This window comes from Miniopterus natalensis, chromosome 4 (genome assembly GCF_054644295.1).
Source record: "Miniopterus natalensis isolate mMinNat1 chromosome 4, mMinNat1.hap1, whole genome shotgun sequence".
Classification (NCBI taxonomy): domain Eukaryota; kingdom Metazoa; phylum Chordata; class Mammalia; order Chiroptera; family Miniopteridae; genus Miniopterus; species Miniopterus natalensis.
In genome coordinates, this window is record NC_142084.1 from 10,977,907 (window position 1) to 10,993,697 (window position 15,791).

The 15,791-nt window shown below is 45.6% G+C and overlaps 1 protein-coding gene across 1 annotated transcript in view; it reads right to left on the reverse strand.

The window, feature by feature from the left end:
* The window catches only part of STK32A (serine/threonine kinase 32A), an 88,519-nt gene that overhangs the window by 20,921 nt on the left and 51,807 nt on the right, over positions 1–15,791 (reverse strand). The window contains exons 6-7 of the mRNA XM_087815918.1: positions 9,451–9,488; positions 2,686–2,775 (exon numbers count right to left, since the gene is read on the reverse strand). Coding sequence (XP_087672044.1) covers positions 2,686–2,775; positions 9,451–9,488 — 128 coding nt within the window. The remainder of the gene's footprint in view (positions 1–2,685; positions 2,776–9,450; positions 9,489–15,791) is intronic.

The window sequence follows — 15,791 nt, forward strand, 5'->3', positions numbered from 1 at the left end:
CAGAAAGAAGCTTGATTTTCTCAAGTCAGACGGAGCTTGATTTAAATCTAGGCTATTTTCAATTTACCAGCAAATTGCTTAGCTTCCTGTTTCCCTCATTGTAAAATGCAGATAATTGTAGCCTGCCGTGGAGGGCTGTTGAGAAAAATAAATGAGTACGTGAATGCAAAACATTTATCATCATCTGGTCCACAGAAGGTTTTCAGTAAATATTAGTAATTGTTAATTACAAGTGAGAAGACAGAGAGGCACAGAGAATCTTGACCGGATTCCAATTTCCAAGCTCTGTTGCGAAAAGACTAGAAGTGCCAATTTTGAGAAGAATTAAATTATATGGATCCTGTATTGAAAATTACTGGGGAGAGAAAATAAAGGTGGCCTCCTCTCCTCCTCTCACCATGGAAACCAGGCCTAGAGAACCCAGATGCACATTTTCTGGTTTGGCTCCAAGAAAATAGCCCTTAATTGGGGAGGAAACCTGCGGAATTAAACCCATCAGACAAGCGGGCTTGGATAGTCCTTTATATCATTTGAGTACTGTGGGTTTTAGGCAGAAAATAGGCTGAATTATATGTGTCCATTATTGTAGAAGTGATAAAGAGATTTATTCCCCCCGCTGATAATTGGAAGCCAGAAAATTTGCTGTTGCTCAAATATCAGATAAAATAAGGCTTATTCTCTGCCATAGACTTCTCTTAGAAAGTGACATAAAAGAAAGTGGCATTGTCCTTGCCCTTGATGTCAAGTACAAATGCCCAGTGTATGGCCTGGGGATCATGCTGACCATATCTAGCCAGTACAGTTCATTCTGTCCCTGCCTTAATTTAAGGCCACCAGTTTAATCGGTGCCATTGTCCACTTTAAGCATCACAACGAATTAGGACAGAAGCATCTCATTTTGATTCTCTCATATGTTAACAACTATGCAGTGTCCAGCCTCCTTTTTTGCCGAGTATGGGCTCCCTTGATCTTGGCTCAGTCTGTTGCCTAATCAATTTAATCCCTTTTGCTTATTAAAACATTTATTGATGGGTTGGGGGCTCTATCCCAGGTGGGGGGCATGCGGGAGGCAGCCGATCCATGTTTCGCTGTCTCATCAATGTTTCTCTCTCTCCCTCTCCAGCTTCCTCTCTCTCTAAAAATCAATTCTTAAAAAAATCTTTTTAAAAAAACCAAACATTTACTTTAGATACTCTAAAACTCAGTCCTGCGAATTTTCAAACCGAGCTCATGTCTGATTCAAAGATCCCGGACACCAGCAGGCTGGATGCAGCCACCTGGGGTGGACATGGACGATCGCTCTGGCTCTCGCACCCCTCCTCCCTTTGCCAAGAAAGCACCAGTGGTTTTGGAGCTCCGAAGAAGTGCAGAGGCACAGGGATCCTACCCCAGATGCCCTGCCCCTGCCCCTGCCCCTGGATGGCCTCTCTAGTTGCTTCTGATAGCGAACAGAGCTCATGGTCTGCAGTAGAGGTTCTCAGCTTCAAGTGCATGCTGTACTCACCTGAGAGCTTTTCCACTACTCCATGGCTGGGTGTCACCTGGACCCCATCCTCTGGCGAATCCCGACCCCCTCTCCACGCACTCACACCCTGCATGCCTGTCCCCTCCTGCACGGGTTCCCAGTGGGCTTGACTCCTAGGTCACCAGCACGCATGGCCGGCTCAGCTCTTACACAGGGACTGGCCAGCAAGCGCAGATGGAAGGAACCCGGCACCTCATCTCACACTCCTGCACCGACTTCACCAACAAGCCTCCGGATCTGACTCACGGCCTTAGGGACAGCAGGGCGAGGGGAGGGAGAAGGCCTCTTCCTGAAAACCATATGCCCCCAAAGGGCAACTGACCTGCCTTTATAGTTCTGGGGGTGCATTCGGGGTTAGGGATACTTACGTCAAATGGTATCTGCAGAGAGATGGCTGCTTCCAACAACAGAACACAGGCCTTGCATTAATTTCTGACAGCTCAATGAAATGTGAAACCTAACTGACAGTTTGGGCACTATTTCCTCCCCTTTAGACACCCTCTGGGTACATTTTAAATCTTCAGGCAAAACCCAGTTCCTCATCTTTAACAAAGGAGAACTCACAGTCCTGTGATGAAATGAAAACTAAAATTGTGACTGGAAGGCACTCTGTAAACTTTACAGCCCTCGGCACGTAATGCGGTATTATGTAAATCATGGTTATAATAACACTTGGGACCTATTAGCATCCTACTTAATTCTGCGTCTTACTTCTCTGTTCAATTCAATGTTCAGACTCCTCTCACGAGAAGGTACATTCCGTGGGCTGGAGACCTTGTCTGTGTTGCTCGCTCCAGGGTCACAGCACCTGATCCAGGGCCAAGCACCCAGAGGCAATCAGTAGACATTTACTGAATTAATTAATAGTCTTTGTAAGGAAGTGGGCAGGCGCTGTCCTAAATAACTCCATACAATAGTGTTTTCAAGCATAATCGACGGCCCTCCTCAGTCAACATCAGATGGGTTGCTTTCTACATGGACAATCCTGAGGCTCACCTGAGACCCATGAAACCAGAAGCTCCCCTGGTAAAGTCAGAGGGGGGCTTGCCGTTTCTAGCTGCCAGTCCCTACAGACGATCGCACCCGTGATAAATGGGGTCTGCAGGAACGGAAAGCCAAAGCCTTGCTCTGAGTCAAGACCGCTGCCCCGAAGCCCGTACCCATGTAAGGCTTGGTGCCAGCCATGGTGGTGATCCGCGTGTCCCTGGGCAGCACGGCCGCGATGTTGAAGTCTGTGATGTGCACGTGCCCTGGCGGGAGAGAGAGACCAGAGTGTTAAGCGCATGCAACTCAGCGGCACGGCCATGCTTCCACCTGGAAGCTTCTCTCTAAGTTCTCCTGTGCTCTGGAAACTAGCAGTAAAAGCTCAGTTATTCTGTCCTCAAGGCCAATACGTTCTTCAACCAGCAAAGCCTCCAGCAGCCAGAACATGATATGCCAAGATGAGTATCAGGTTGTAAATCTGTAGTTCAGCCTCGGGGAGCAGTAATTCTGGGGGTTGAGAGAGCGCATGCTCTTGTAATCCTACTTAGAATTTTTATCCACAGCATTTTAAGTTGTTATAACCTGTGAGCGTCAACAGGGACCCAGGAGCTATTCAAAATATCAAACTGCCAATGGCCGCTTATGGGATCTTTTATAAGAGACAAGCATTGTTACTGTAAAGTAGACATGGATGTGGGTACAGCAGGTCTTTGAATAATGCTGTTTTGTTATAACGTTGATGGGAAAAATTGATTCCCAGCAGGAGCCGCTGTGTGCAGTTTGCATGTTCTCCCCATGTCTGCAGCCCAAAGACGTACATGTGAGGTGTGAACTGGCATGTCTACATTGCCCCAGCATTGTGTGTGTGAGTGGCCCTGTGATAGAGGGGAGTCCTCTCCAGGGTTGGTTCCCACCTTGTGCCCCGAGCTGCTGGGACAGGTTCTGGCCACCAGGAAGCCTGAACTGGAATAAGAAGGTTGAAAAAGAATTCTCTTATTTTTATTCATCTTCCCTAAATGTATGTATAGCTCACATTTACTTTGATGTTTAATATTAGACGTATTTGGGGTCTTTATTTAGAAGCTCAGTGGTGTTTTTGGGACCAGAATATGCCCTAGGAACTTGGCTCTTGTTTACAGCAATTAGCCTGTGGGAAAACTGGTTTCCTTATATGTTGTTTCGCTTAAAGTCGCAGTGTCCCAGAACCTCCTGACAACACTGAGGGCTTAGTATGTCTATTTCTTTGCCGGGAAAGAGTCCTTTTCTTATTCCTGAAATAGCATTAGTAGTTTTTGTGTTAAGTCCGGTTGTCCCCTAAAGATTCCCAACAAAATAACTCACTGAGGGAAAGCAGGGGACAAAGTTTTATTTATAAAGAGGCTGTATGAAGAGCTCTAGACGGTGAGCCAGGAGGCCTGGGCCCTATGCTGAACTCTGTCCCTAACGCTTGCAGACTTTAAGTCCCATTCCTGTGTTGAGCCTGTTTCCCTTCATAACGAAGAGCAGGTGGGCTGGATGACTGCCAGGGTCTCTCAGCTCTGGCACCCATGGGATCACTGTGGGTCACACGGGGTCCAGCAGGGGACACACCTGCAGAGCGCCTGGGGTCCCCGCGCTGCCAGCGAGGAGGAACGGGCGGCCCGGGAGCTCAGGCAGCGAGCTCCTTACGTCAGCTGTTGGCACAAAAGTCACAGGCTTTCCAGGGATCTGCAGGTGTTGGCGTTTCCATTTCCAGGCTTCTGTGGTTTTGAGGGGCTGTGGCTGTAACTGGAGGGGACGTCATCTGATCCTTCTTCCAGGTCCCCAGTGCACCCCCCCGCTGAAGTTCACCATCTACTCCCGATGGCAGCCAGCCCGCTGCTGAAGACGAATCTCCCCGCCTCTATTGCCAGGCTTGGTTTTGTGCCCAAAGCGTCTGTGTTCGCTCATGTAACGACATCTGAAGACAAAGTGGCACTCGTCTAGCTAACAGTGGCGGGTTTCTCACCTGAATGGTACCAGTGGGTGATGCTGGTAACTCCCCTATCATAGTATAGGCGGCCTCAGGTTTTTCTCCCCCCCCATGGGTCATGCTCAAGGCGCTGCATCGCTGGTTCCCAAGGTCTGATAGAAACAGGTGAGCCTGGGGCCTGTGGTTAAGAGCCTGTTCTCCCAGGTCAGGGTATTTGGCATCAAGTCCAGGTTCTATCATCAGCTGGCTGCGTTACTTTAAAAAGGTGGCTTATCTCTCTGTAAAGTTGGGGTGATGATAATAGTCTTCTCAGGAGGTTTTGGGGAAGATCAGATAAAATAATGACTGTGGGAGGCAGCTCAGCATTTGGCAGGAAGTAAGTGTTCAATTGTTGCTATTTGTCATGATCAGAAACCAGAGTTGCAGAAGGTACAGTGTGTGTGTGTGTGTGTATTTTAATATGATGCCAACACATTTTTAGGCACATTTTGGGGCTCTGCAAGGGAGGAGCTGTTAAGAGAGCAAGCTTAGTTCTTTCTCACACTCCTAGACTAAGTTTTTGCCTTTCTCTGTTCCCCGTGATTATGGATAATATTAAGAAAACTAAATTATAGATGATGCCATAATTGTCATTTTGTCAGATATCCCAGGCAGACTGTATTGCTCTACTGCATACATCATTTATTTCCTGAATAACTTAAAAAACACACAAGAATTTTAGACACTATGGAATGGATAGAATTGGATGGGGTGCTTAAATTGGTAGGATATGAATATATATATATATCAGGACAAGTGGTTAGGTGCCATCCAAGATCTAATGCCTCTTGGGCTCTGAACCAGTGAGTGACGCATTTGGGGAGAACTGCAGCGGGTACCCTCTAAATTAAAAAACATGTTTAAAGTCAAATTCTGATGTACAAGGCATGTTTATTCACACCATGGAAAGACTCTCCATTTTATAAAAGAATTTGGCTCCTTTAAATATCAATCTTTTCTGATAACTGTGAACCAAAAGGAATCAGTAGAAATAAACCAAAGTTTCCGCCTGTTGCTAGTGAAATATCTGAGCAACGAGGTACCATACGCTCCTCACTTGCAGGAATGGGCACAGGAGGCAGATCAGAAATAGGCAATTATCCTTCCCTGTTGCTGAACCCCCAGGTAAGAGGTGCAGGTGATGGCCCATCAGGATGAAACGGCATAAATGTGGATGGAGAGGACAAATGAGGGTTTAAAACGCAAAGCGTGGAAAATCCCACCAGAAGACCCTCCAAAAGGCCAGCACTGACTTGCGGGTCAGCTGGGTCTCCCAAGAGCAGCTCTGCATCATGCGCTCAGGGTGAGGGATTGCCGGGAATTGATTCATTGAAAAGTGGTTCATTATGGTCCCCGAGCAATGCCTAAAAGCCTTAGTTTTTCAGAATCTGAATCAACAGAAAGCAAACAGCCTCGAAAATTATTTTCCCCAGGAAGGGGTCCCAGGACAGTGTTTAGAAAATAGCTCTCAATCTTTTTTGTTCGTTTGCTTTTATTTTACTTACATAGCCAATCCTTCCCAAAGCAATGTTTCTCTTTTTGTTTCCTGATGAATTTTTAAAAAATTTTTATTGTTGACTGTTTCTCTTATTAAAGTATAGTGACTCTCAAGTTGAGTTCGGGATGGGAATATAATACAGAAAAGCCCCATATTAATTTGTTGTCCAAACCAAAAACTCCAAAGAAAAGGGGTCATTGTAAATAGTACCCCAGATAACATGTATACTTGGGACCATCCCCCAGGCCAACTGGGACGCCTGCTCACGGCCCCTGAGCAACTGAGCCCCAGCCCCACCAAGAAGAAAATGCCCTGAAAATCGGGTTTAGCTCCCTGCACACGTGATTGAAAGCAGGACAGGCCATTGACAGTGTAGCTACCTGAGAATTAGGGTTCAACGAAATTGTTTAAACACAAGATCTAACAAGTAGACATACAAATCTTTGCCGAATCCCTTCTGGAATCAAAATAACTCTTTAGGAAAGAATTATATACCCAGCACTCGGTGACTATCTGATACAGACACGCAGCAACATAAAACAAAGTGAAATAGTCTACGTTTCCTTGCCTCGGGGAGAAAGCCCCTACTGCCTCATGGGCTCATGCTAATATTTAACTTTCCTTGGGTGATTTCCTTCCGGCAGGTATTGTAGTCAAGCACTTTATAAAGAGTATGTCAGTCCGTCTGTACAAGGAGCCTAAGAAATAAGTATTTTTGGTCTGGCCAGTTTGGCTCAGTGGTTAGAGTGTGGCCTGAGGACCCAAAGGTCGAGGGTTCGATTATGGTCAAGGGCACGTGCCTCGCTTGCAGGCTTTCCCTGCCCCAGTTGGGGCGTGTGCTGGAGGCAACCAGCTGATGTGTCTCTCTCACACTGATGTTTCTCTCCCTCTCCACCTCCTCCCTCCTTTCCACTCTCTCTCTGAAAAGCAATGGAAAAAATATCCTCAGGTGAGAATTAACAAAAAAGAAATAAAGAAAGACAAGTATTCTTTTGACTCCTGGAGAAACTAAGGTGGCAGAGAAAGCTTATGCAACCTGTTGACACTCTCAGAGCTAGTGAGTGGATGAATTTTTTTTTAATTTTATTAAATTTATTGGGGTGACATTGATGAATAAATTTATATAGGTTTCAAGTGTACAATGCTATAATAATACATCATCTGTATATTTCATTGTGCGTTCACCACCCAAGACAAGTCTCCTTCCGTCACTATATATTGGCCCCCTTGACTTTCTTCTCCCCTAGCTCTCCCCCTTTCCCTCTGGTAGCCACCATACTGTTGTCTACATCTGAGTTTTTATGTGTTTTTTTGTCTTGTCTGTTTGTTGCTTTCAGTTTTATATTCCACATATCATTGAAATCATATGGTTCTTAAATTTTTCCATCTTATTTCACTTAACACGATATTCTCAAGATCCATCCACGCTGGCACAAGTGACAGTATTTCATCTTTTCTTATGACTGAGGAGTAGTCCATTGTCTATATGTATCATATCTTCTTTGGTTTTGATCTCAGGCAATCTGGCTCCAGAATCCATGCTCCTAACTATAGTATTGCACAATCTTTCAAAAGGATACTCTCTAAGAGTGGTTAAACTTGCAGATTGGTTTATTTCTGGACCTTTCTCATAATCTACAGCCACCAAGTTGACAAGAAACCATGAGGAGGTGAAAGAAGTTGAATGAGAGTGGACAGAACACCTTCCTAGTAAAATTAGGATGAAGCCACGTTTGAGATCTAAGATTAAAATACTGTTCTCTGAAATGGAAGGTAAATCTTGAGCAGGTTTTGGTTGACAGGACGTATATGTCTCCATTCAGGGCCTCAATGAATGGTAGAGTATTATATTGTAGACAATGGCAATGGGGCAGGTGGGAGCAGAACCCCAACCTGCGTTCTGCTTGACCAACCAGCCATGCACCTTCGTGAGACTGGTGGGCAGATGAAGCACCTTTTTCTAAGTGGTGCAAAGGTGGCCTCTAGAGGCTAGGGGAGGTCCTCTCCACAACTGTGAGGCTCCGTAGGCTTTATTTGCACTGGGGAGAGCTGGTGTGTTAACAAAAGTCACCTTCGTGCTATGTCTCACCATTGCTCACATTGCTCAAATTCAGAGAACCCGTTCCCAAATGTCAGAATCAGTAAAGGGAAGGGAGAAATAAGGTGTTGAAAGAAAGTGGAAAAAATCTTTTTAGACAGTCTGTAAATAAATAATGACCCTGAGCTTTGAAATCAGAGGTCATACGCAGAAGTGTTTCTTAGCCGTCTGAGCACAGGTGAGGTCTGGCAAGTCAGGTTCAAAATGCAACTGGGTAAATAAGTAATGAGCAATGGATGGTACGTGGAGTTTCAGTCCCACTTGCAAATCCCTCTGTTAAAGTCAAATGAGTGAGGAGCTTTGCAGATCTACGACTCAGCTGGCAGCTTCCTGAGCAGAAGGAAGGTCTTGTTGCCGCTAAAACATTGATAACGTGTGGGCTGCGTGTCCTGCAGGCTACTCTGATGGACCAATAAATCCAAATGTATATTCCAATCCATATTAGAAAGAGAAGAGACACATTTAATCATTGTTGGCAAAGGCTTGTTCTACAGGGTATCTTTAACCTGTGTTTGTTGAAAGGCAATCATTCATTTTTCACCTTCATGGTTCTTCCTATATCCCTATATCATGTTTCTATCTGGGTACCACACATAGTGTTATCTCCTTTGTAATTTTCTTTAAATTGACTGATGTTTTAAACTGAAAGATCTTTGAACAGAAAACTTGATATCTCTTCCGCAAATGTAAAACCAATTTGCCCTCCTAAGCAGGAAAGCATAAAAGTAGACACGATATCACCAAAATAGTGTCCCTAATTTCTAGGGAGATATTGTTGTCTGCTAAATGCCCTGAGCTTGAGGCCTGTTCTGTCTTCATAAAAATAAGGAGCTGATGGCTATAAAGATATTAAGGCAAATCTTAATGATGGTTTTCTTGAAGAACTCAGTAGGAGTGGAAAGAAATTGGAAAGAGAATGACTTTCTCATTAGGTAAACTCAGTGTTATTTAGGGTGTATTGGTGTACTGCGCCACTGCTGTAAATACTAAAGTTCCTTCAGATTGTCCCTCCCACTTATAAAATGGAGTTTGCTCCCTGGCCAGTGTAGCTCGGTTGGTTGGGGCACTGTCCCATGCACAGAAGAGTCACTGGTTCCATCCCCAGTGGGGGCACGTGCAGGAGGCAACCAATCAATGTCTCCCTCTTGCGTCAATGTTTCTCTCTCTCTCTCTCATGTCAATAAAAACATACCCTCAGGTGGGGGTTAAAAATAATAAAGTTAAGTGGAGTTTGTACATATAACTCAAGTCAATCAAGTACGACACCTTTTCTATGTGTAATACTCCTCTGCTGGGTATAATCATTTTTGTTCTATATGCAAGTCATGCTAGTTGCAAACAAATCATTTACTTACCATGTTCATCAAGCAAAATATTGTCAGGCTTCATATCCCTAGGGGAATAAAAAGAAGAGAAAGTTGTTCATAATAAAACAAACATAGGGAACGAAAGGGGAAAGAGGAAAATACTCAAGAAGGCTAATAAGTAGGGTTGAAACAATGTGCTGGCCCCTCGCTCACAATCTAATTCAATTCTCACAGTGAATCGATGAGATGATAACCATGAACACCCCCAATTTCCAGGTCAGAAAGTTGAGGCTTAAAGAAGTTAAGTAACTTAGCCCAAGGTCGGAGATAATAAATGGAAGAATTGGGCTCTGAACCTGGCTCTCTCTCATTCAAAACCTAGACTCTTAATTTCTATAGCATTTGATATCTAAGCATGTAAGTGTCGCTCCACAGGGTCGTACGGGGCATTTAAAGTGTCATAAGGTACTGGTACTAATCATCATGGTCATCTATGTAAATCTGGGATGAATGTAAAAACTCTATAAACCAAGGGAAAAAAGGTCTATAATGTGATTTTGCAGAGATCAGAATCTTCCTTAGGATGGTGCTATAACCCTCTGGTTACTTAATAAGTATTGTTCCTGGTGGTTCATGAGAAGCTTTGGACCAGCCTTCTGTGCTTGGGCGAGGTCCTTAAGTCCACAGGAGGGAACAAACTCACCGTCTTCCAGGAAAGGGAGTAGTTCCATGATAACTACTTAGAGGAACGGCCTGTAGAGTTCACAATTCTCCCGACACAACTATTGTAGGCCGAGCTCCTCGGTCACAGCAGTGCTGCTGCTCCTACGGCCCTGTCCTCCCCGCTCAGGCTTTACTGCCCTCCCCTAATGCGCCATTAAAGCCCTTCAGCCTAAATTCACAGAAGCCATTAGGGAAGACATCCTGAGATAGGTTTTAGGAACACATTTTCAGCCTAGTCAAGTGGCTTTTATGTCGCTTTGACAGACCAAGATCGTCAGGGTCCTCTTTCTGGAACATATTGAGTAACAAGCCCCTTGCCTACAAACAGAACCAAGTATGTGCCGCCCCCAGCCCGCGGTGCATGAGCAGTCTCATGAGCTTTGAGTACCTTCTCATTTAGTTTGTTAGGGTCTTAAAGCGAATTCTGGATTTATAAGTGATCAGCTGTAGCTGTGGCAATTTTTTCTCTGGTGCAGGGTACAATTTGCTAAAAAGATAGAGTGTAGGGGGTTTTCCAACTGCATGTTGCTATGGCTGCTCTCTCTCTCTCAATAGTGCATTTTCTACCCCAAACCCTTTGATGAATTTCATTATTTCGAGAATTATCAAGTTCAAACTCACTCATATGGAATAAAGGCCCTTTTGTCATCTGGCTCCAGCCACATGGAAGCACACGGGGGTCCCCTAAATGCTCCCTGCATCCCCCCACCTTCTGCTGTTCCTTCGCCCGAATCAGAGCTGTTCCTGCACCTGGACAGTGCAGATTCATCCCTCACCTCATAGCTCAGATGCCACTTCCTGCAGGAAGCCTGTCCTGATTTTCCAGCTCTGAGTCACTGTCCCATCTATATGCTTTGCAGAGTATACTTCTTCCATCATAACATTTATCATTTATATTTCTTTTTCCTCCAACTGGATCATGAACTCCTTGATGTCAGGGTTGGTTTCTAAATTAATGTTGGACTCCACCACTACTCCATCACATAGGCTCACGGTGTAATGAATGACTCGGTGATACCAGGAGAATGTCCAGTGCGTTCAAGCTTAATCCTAACGATCTACCCGAGCACTGCGCTGCATCGCCAAACACTCTACAGTTGAAAGCCTGAGGCAGCCCAGGTGCTAGGCTCTTCCTGCCTCTCTCAGACCTGCATCCAGGGAGCACCGGTTAGTGTTCGTCAAGTGAGGAGGGGGCCCGGGGAACCCTGCCCGGAGGAAGGGGCCTGGGTGTGGCAAGAGCACACACTGATTCCGTGGCCTGGATTATGAGGGCTTGCTGGGGAAAATGAATTGCTCTCGGTTTGACACTTTACCAGCTTCTATAAATCCCTGTGCATCACTTCTTTAAAAAACTTGAATTTATTGGGGTGACGCTGATTAACAAAGGTATACAGGATTCAGGGGTGCTCATCACCCCAAGTCAAGTCTCCATCCATCACCATTGATCCCCCGGATACTGTGCTTCACCTCCCCCCACCCCTCCCCTGGCAACCACCACACTGTTGTACATGTCCATGAGGTTTTTCTTTTTTCCCCTCAATCCTTCCCCCCAACACTCCCCTCAACAGCTGTCAGACTTGAGCACCACTTTTATTATTTATTAAAGCTACATATCAATATACCCACTACTTGCCCCGGAAACTAAAGATCATGCTCAAAGAAGAACACAGAGATCAGAGGTAACAATTAGTTTAATGGTGATACTTTTAGCTTCGATCTCACATTCATGAATTCCTCAAGTATTCATCTATTTTGATAAGTCACTATGCTAGGACTTCAGAAATCTAGACAACTGAGATATAGTTCCTTTAGGGATGGACAGAATACGAAAGATTCCTAAGGAGCCATGTTAAAAAGGCTTAAAGTGGCGAAGCAGTGTGTTTACTACTAAATTCAGAGAAAAAAATATGAGGAAAATCCTAGAAAATTATAAAAAAGTGGATTTTAACATAAAAATAAAGTGTATAGGCATAGATTCTGCATATATGGTTTTTGCAAAATGGGATGCAGTGACCTCTTCATCAGACAGGGCCAGCCGCAGAATGACAGCATTGTTTATTCATACACCAGGAGAAAGGAAAGGAAAAGAAACCCAGAGAGCTATGTAAGAATTCCTGCCAGAACAAGTTGAGATTTTCTAGTTCTGAAACTTAGCACCCCTTTCTTATCTTTTCAAATGGTCCTAAATATGAAATAACTTACGCTGAAGTGTTTCTTTCATTTAAGGCAATCTAATAAATAGTTTCACTTAAGGTGCTCTACAATAGGGTTTCATTTAAAGCTCTGTAATATGATTTAACTCGGTGGTTACCAAACCTGGGTATGTTCAGAATCGCCAGGCGGGCTTTATAAACCATGGATTCTGTGACCTGCCGAGCTCAGCCCTGCGGCAACTGGACTCTCTGTGGACAGGGCCAGGCATCTGTCCCAAAACAGACCCTTCTAGACCTTATACACAGTCGTGTTCAGAAATACCACTCAGGCACCATTCAAATCCAGGAATATCAATCTGATTTTAAAATGTGAACCCCTTAAAAGCTTACCTATGGATGTAAAGGTGTAAAAGTGCAACGCTTACATTCTGGACAAATTATTTGGTTAAAATCTGTATCGAGGCCTCTGACACCCTACATATCATTAGCAGGGAACTAGCGAGTCCCCTCTCACTGTTATCATTCTTGGTGATGACAATGTCCCTGTGGACATGCCACCTAATACCTGAGCCCCTCACTTCCCTCACCTGCCTCCCATCATCGTTTCACCATCCCACCAACTGTCCCCTTGTCCCCATGTCCCCATGTCCTGGCTCACTCCTTTGTCATTATTCCAGCCCACCCCTGACCTGCACGTCCTCCTGACACACGGAGGCCACCCAGCCCTCAGAGAAAGGGCACCGTTTCTGGGTGGTTCACTGCGGTAGCCCCCAGGCTCCCCAGAGTGCCCGGAACAAAGGAAGTGCTTAAGTAAAGATCTGCCATAAAAATGAGTGGACCCGGTTCCTCGGTTTCTCAGGCCTCTGGAATAATAGGCCATGTATTCATTTTCCCTTAAGAGAAAACAACAAAAAAGAGCCACCACCTCCCTCCCCCCAAAATACCAACCGACTCTGTGCAAGATGCACTGTCTACCGCCGGCCGACGAAACGATTGACCGTGTTGGTAGGTGGCTGTGTGTATCAGGTAGGGGCCATCAAGAAGTGGCCCTGCCACCGGAGCCTACGTCCCTGAGACGGAGGCCACGTCCCTCCGAAGGTGCTGATTCCCGCCGTGGGAGCCAGACAGTGGGGGCCCCCCCAATGCTGTGGGCGGGCAGGGTCCCAGGCCGAGCTGAGACACCCGCCCTTCTCGCCTGGGTGGCTTTCCAGGACAGTGGCAGAACTTAATAGGCTAATTACATCCCTTCGGGCGCCTGCCTGGGATCAAGTGGCGCACCCCGCCATCCGATCCGGCTGCTGGGAGAGCAGGAAACAAGAAAGGGGTGTATCCAGGCCCAGATCACCTCCCTGTGTCCCGCAGCTTTCCGACAGGTGCACAATGTGGGTTTAATTCTTTGTTACATGTCCTCCCAGATCGAGTCTGCTTTCAGGTTCTTGGGGGGGTATCATACATATAATTCTATAGTATATTATTTAGGGTTATTTAAGGTGTCACACAAAGGCTATTGGTCACAGACAGATCTGTGCTAAGAAAAGGGTGGGGTGGGTGGGGTGGGAGAGTGTGAGGGGGAGTTGAAAGCAGAAACACACAGTTTGGAACAGGGGGCAGAGGTGAAAGCTGCCAGGATTGGGTTATTACGGACCAGGTCTCATCTTTCATCTCTTTCTTACCAAGTGGCTGCTGCTTTTGAAAAACTGGTTCAAACAGGTGTGTAGCAAATTTAATTTTCATAGTTTCCATTGCATGTCGATTTTGCACCTTACCCTCTAATATATCCACGTGTCTTTTAACATAAAAGTTCCAAATTTCTTGCTGTGGAGTAAACCTGATTTGGAATGCGAATCCTGCCTCTCCTGGCATCACAGGTCCCCAACAGCACAGAAACCCTAGTTTGAGAAGTGCCCTCCTATACCATGGCCCCGGTAACCTGAGATTTTTAACATCTTGCAATATTTGGAGGCAGAATGCTTAGACGACAAGGCTTCCTGCCTTACAGTTTAGGAAGAGCCGATGTTCATTCCTTCCTGTCATTTCCTTTCATTTGGATTCACACAGACAGAATCCGGGCTCACATTTACGCATTCTGCCCGCAAGCGGGCAAGGACAGAGCACCAGGGACCCGAAACACATCACTCCGCTGCAAAGGCCACCCTGAACGCACGTCTCCTGGGTCTCTCACTCCACCCCACAAGGGCTTGTGCGTTTTTTAAATATGTTTTTATTGATTTCAGAGAGAGAGAGAGAGAGAGAGAAACATCAATGATGAGTCATTGATCAGCCGCCTCTTGCACGCCCCCTGCTGGGGATCGAGCCGGCAACCCCAGCACGTGCCCTGGCCCGGGATCAAACTGTGACCTCCCGGGTCATGGGTCAACGTTCAACCACTGAGCCACACCAGCAGGCAACCCAACAAGGTTTTAAGTGAAGAAATGTACCAGTTAGAGGGAGGGAGGGAGTATACAGTAAGGGGAGCTGAAAAGAAACAAGTCAACTGTGGTCTGTGGATGGTAACAGGTTTTCTTTTTTCAGTTAAGTGAAGGAAAGGAAAATTCAGGTAAAGGTGGAAGGTAATTTGCTCCATTTCAACTCCAGAACCGAAAGTATACCCTCTTGCAGTAGGAAAAAATAAACTTGCCACTTGCAAATGAACTCTCCTAGGCATCAAGAGAATAAAAATGAAGATGAAAGAGCACCTGAGCCTTTTCAGAGCCATGAACCCACTGGCTTTCGGGAGGTACCAGGCACTGTGCCTGGCCAAAAATAAGTCACAGAGTGAAGCCAGCTGCTGCACACACTGCGATGTCTGGCTTTCATATCTTACAAGGAACACACGCTCATAATAAAGCACCGCCATTGATGAATCGTGTGCCAGGAACGGTGCTAAATGTTTTACAGGTGTCAGTTCACTTACTCTGCGCCTGCCACTTGCCTGCGGGTAAGCGCCAGCACTCTGCCAATTTTACCCACAAGGAGACTGCTCCAGAGAGGCGACTGTCAACCGGTTTCGTCTCATGGCACACAAACGAATTAATAAAAATATGCGGCACACCAAGTAATATATTTTTTGCCAATCTAACAACAACAAAAGGTATATTACTGATTCATTCACACCAGATGGCTATTGTTGTGTTGGCCGTTGTCATTTTTTTATTTGACAATCTGAGGGAAAAGAGTTCAGTGTCCTTGACTAAACAGTCGGGTATTGCATGTTTAAAAAAAAAATTGCACACACTGGTTGAAAATCACTGTTCTAGAGAGATCTGGCACCTTTCTAAGTCGGGTACGGAGCTCCCGGCTGGTGGCCCCAGGATGTGAGCACAGGCTGTGTGAATCCAGACCCCGGCTCTAAGGCTGGGGAAGGGGTCACAGGGATGGGACTGCAGATGAGTAAGTATGTGGATTTCACTTACATGTGCATCTAAAAAAATAGACCAAAAAAACCACGAAAATTTATAGATACAGAGAACATTTTCATGGCTGGCAGGTGGAAGGGAGATTGGAGGAATGGGT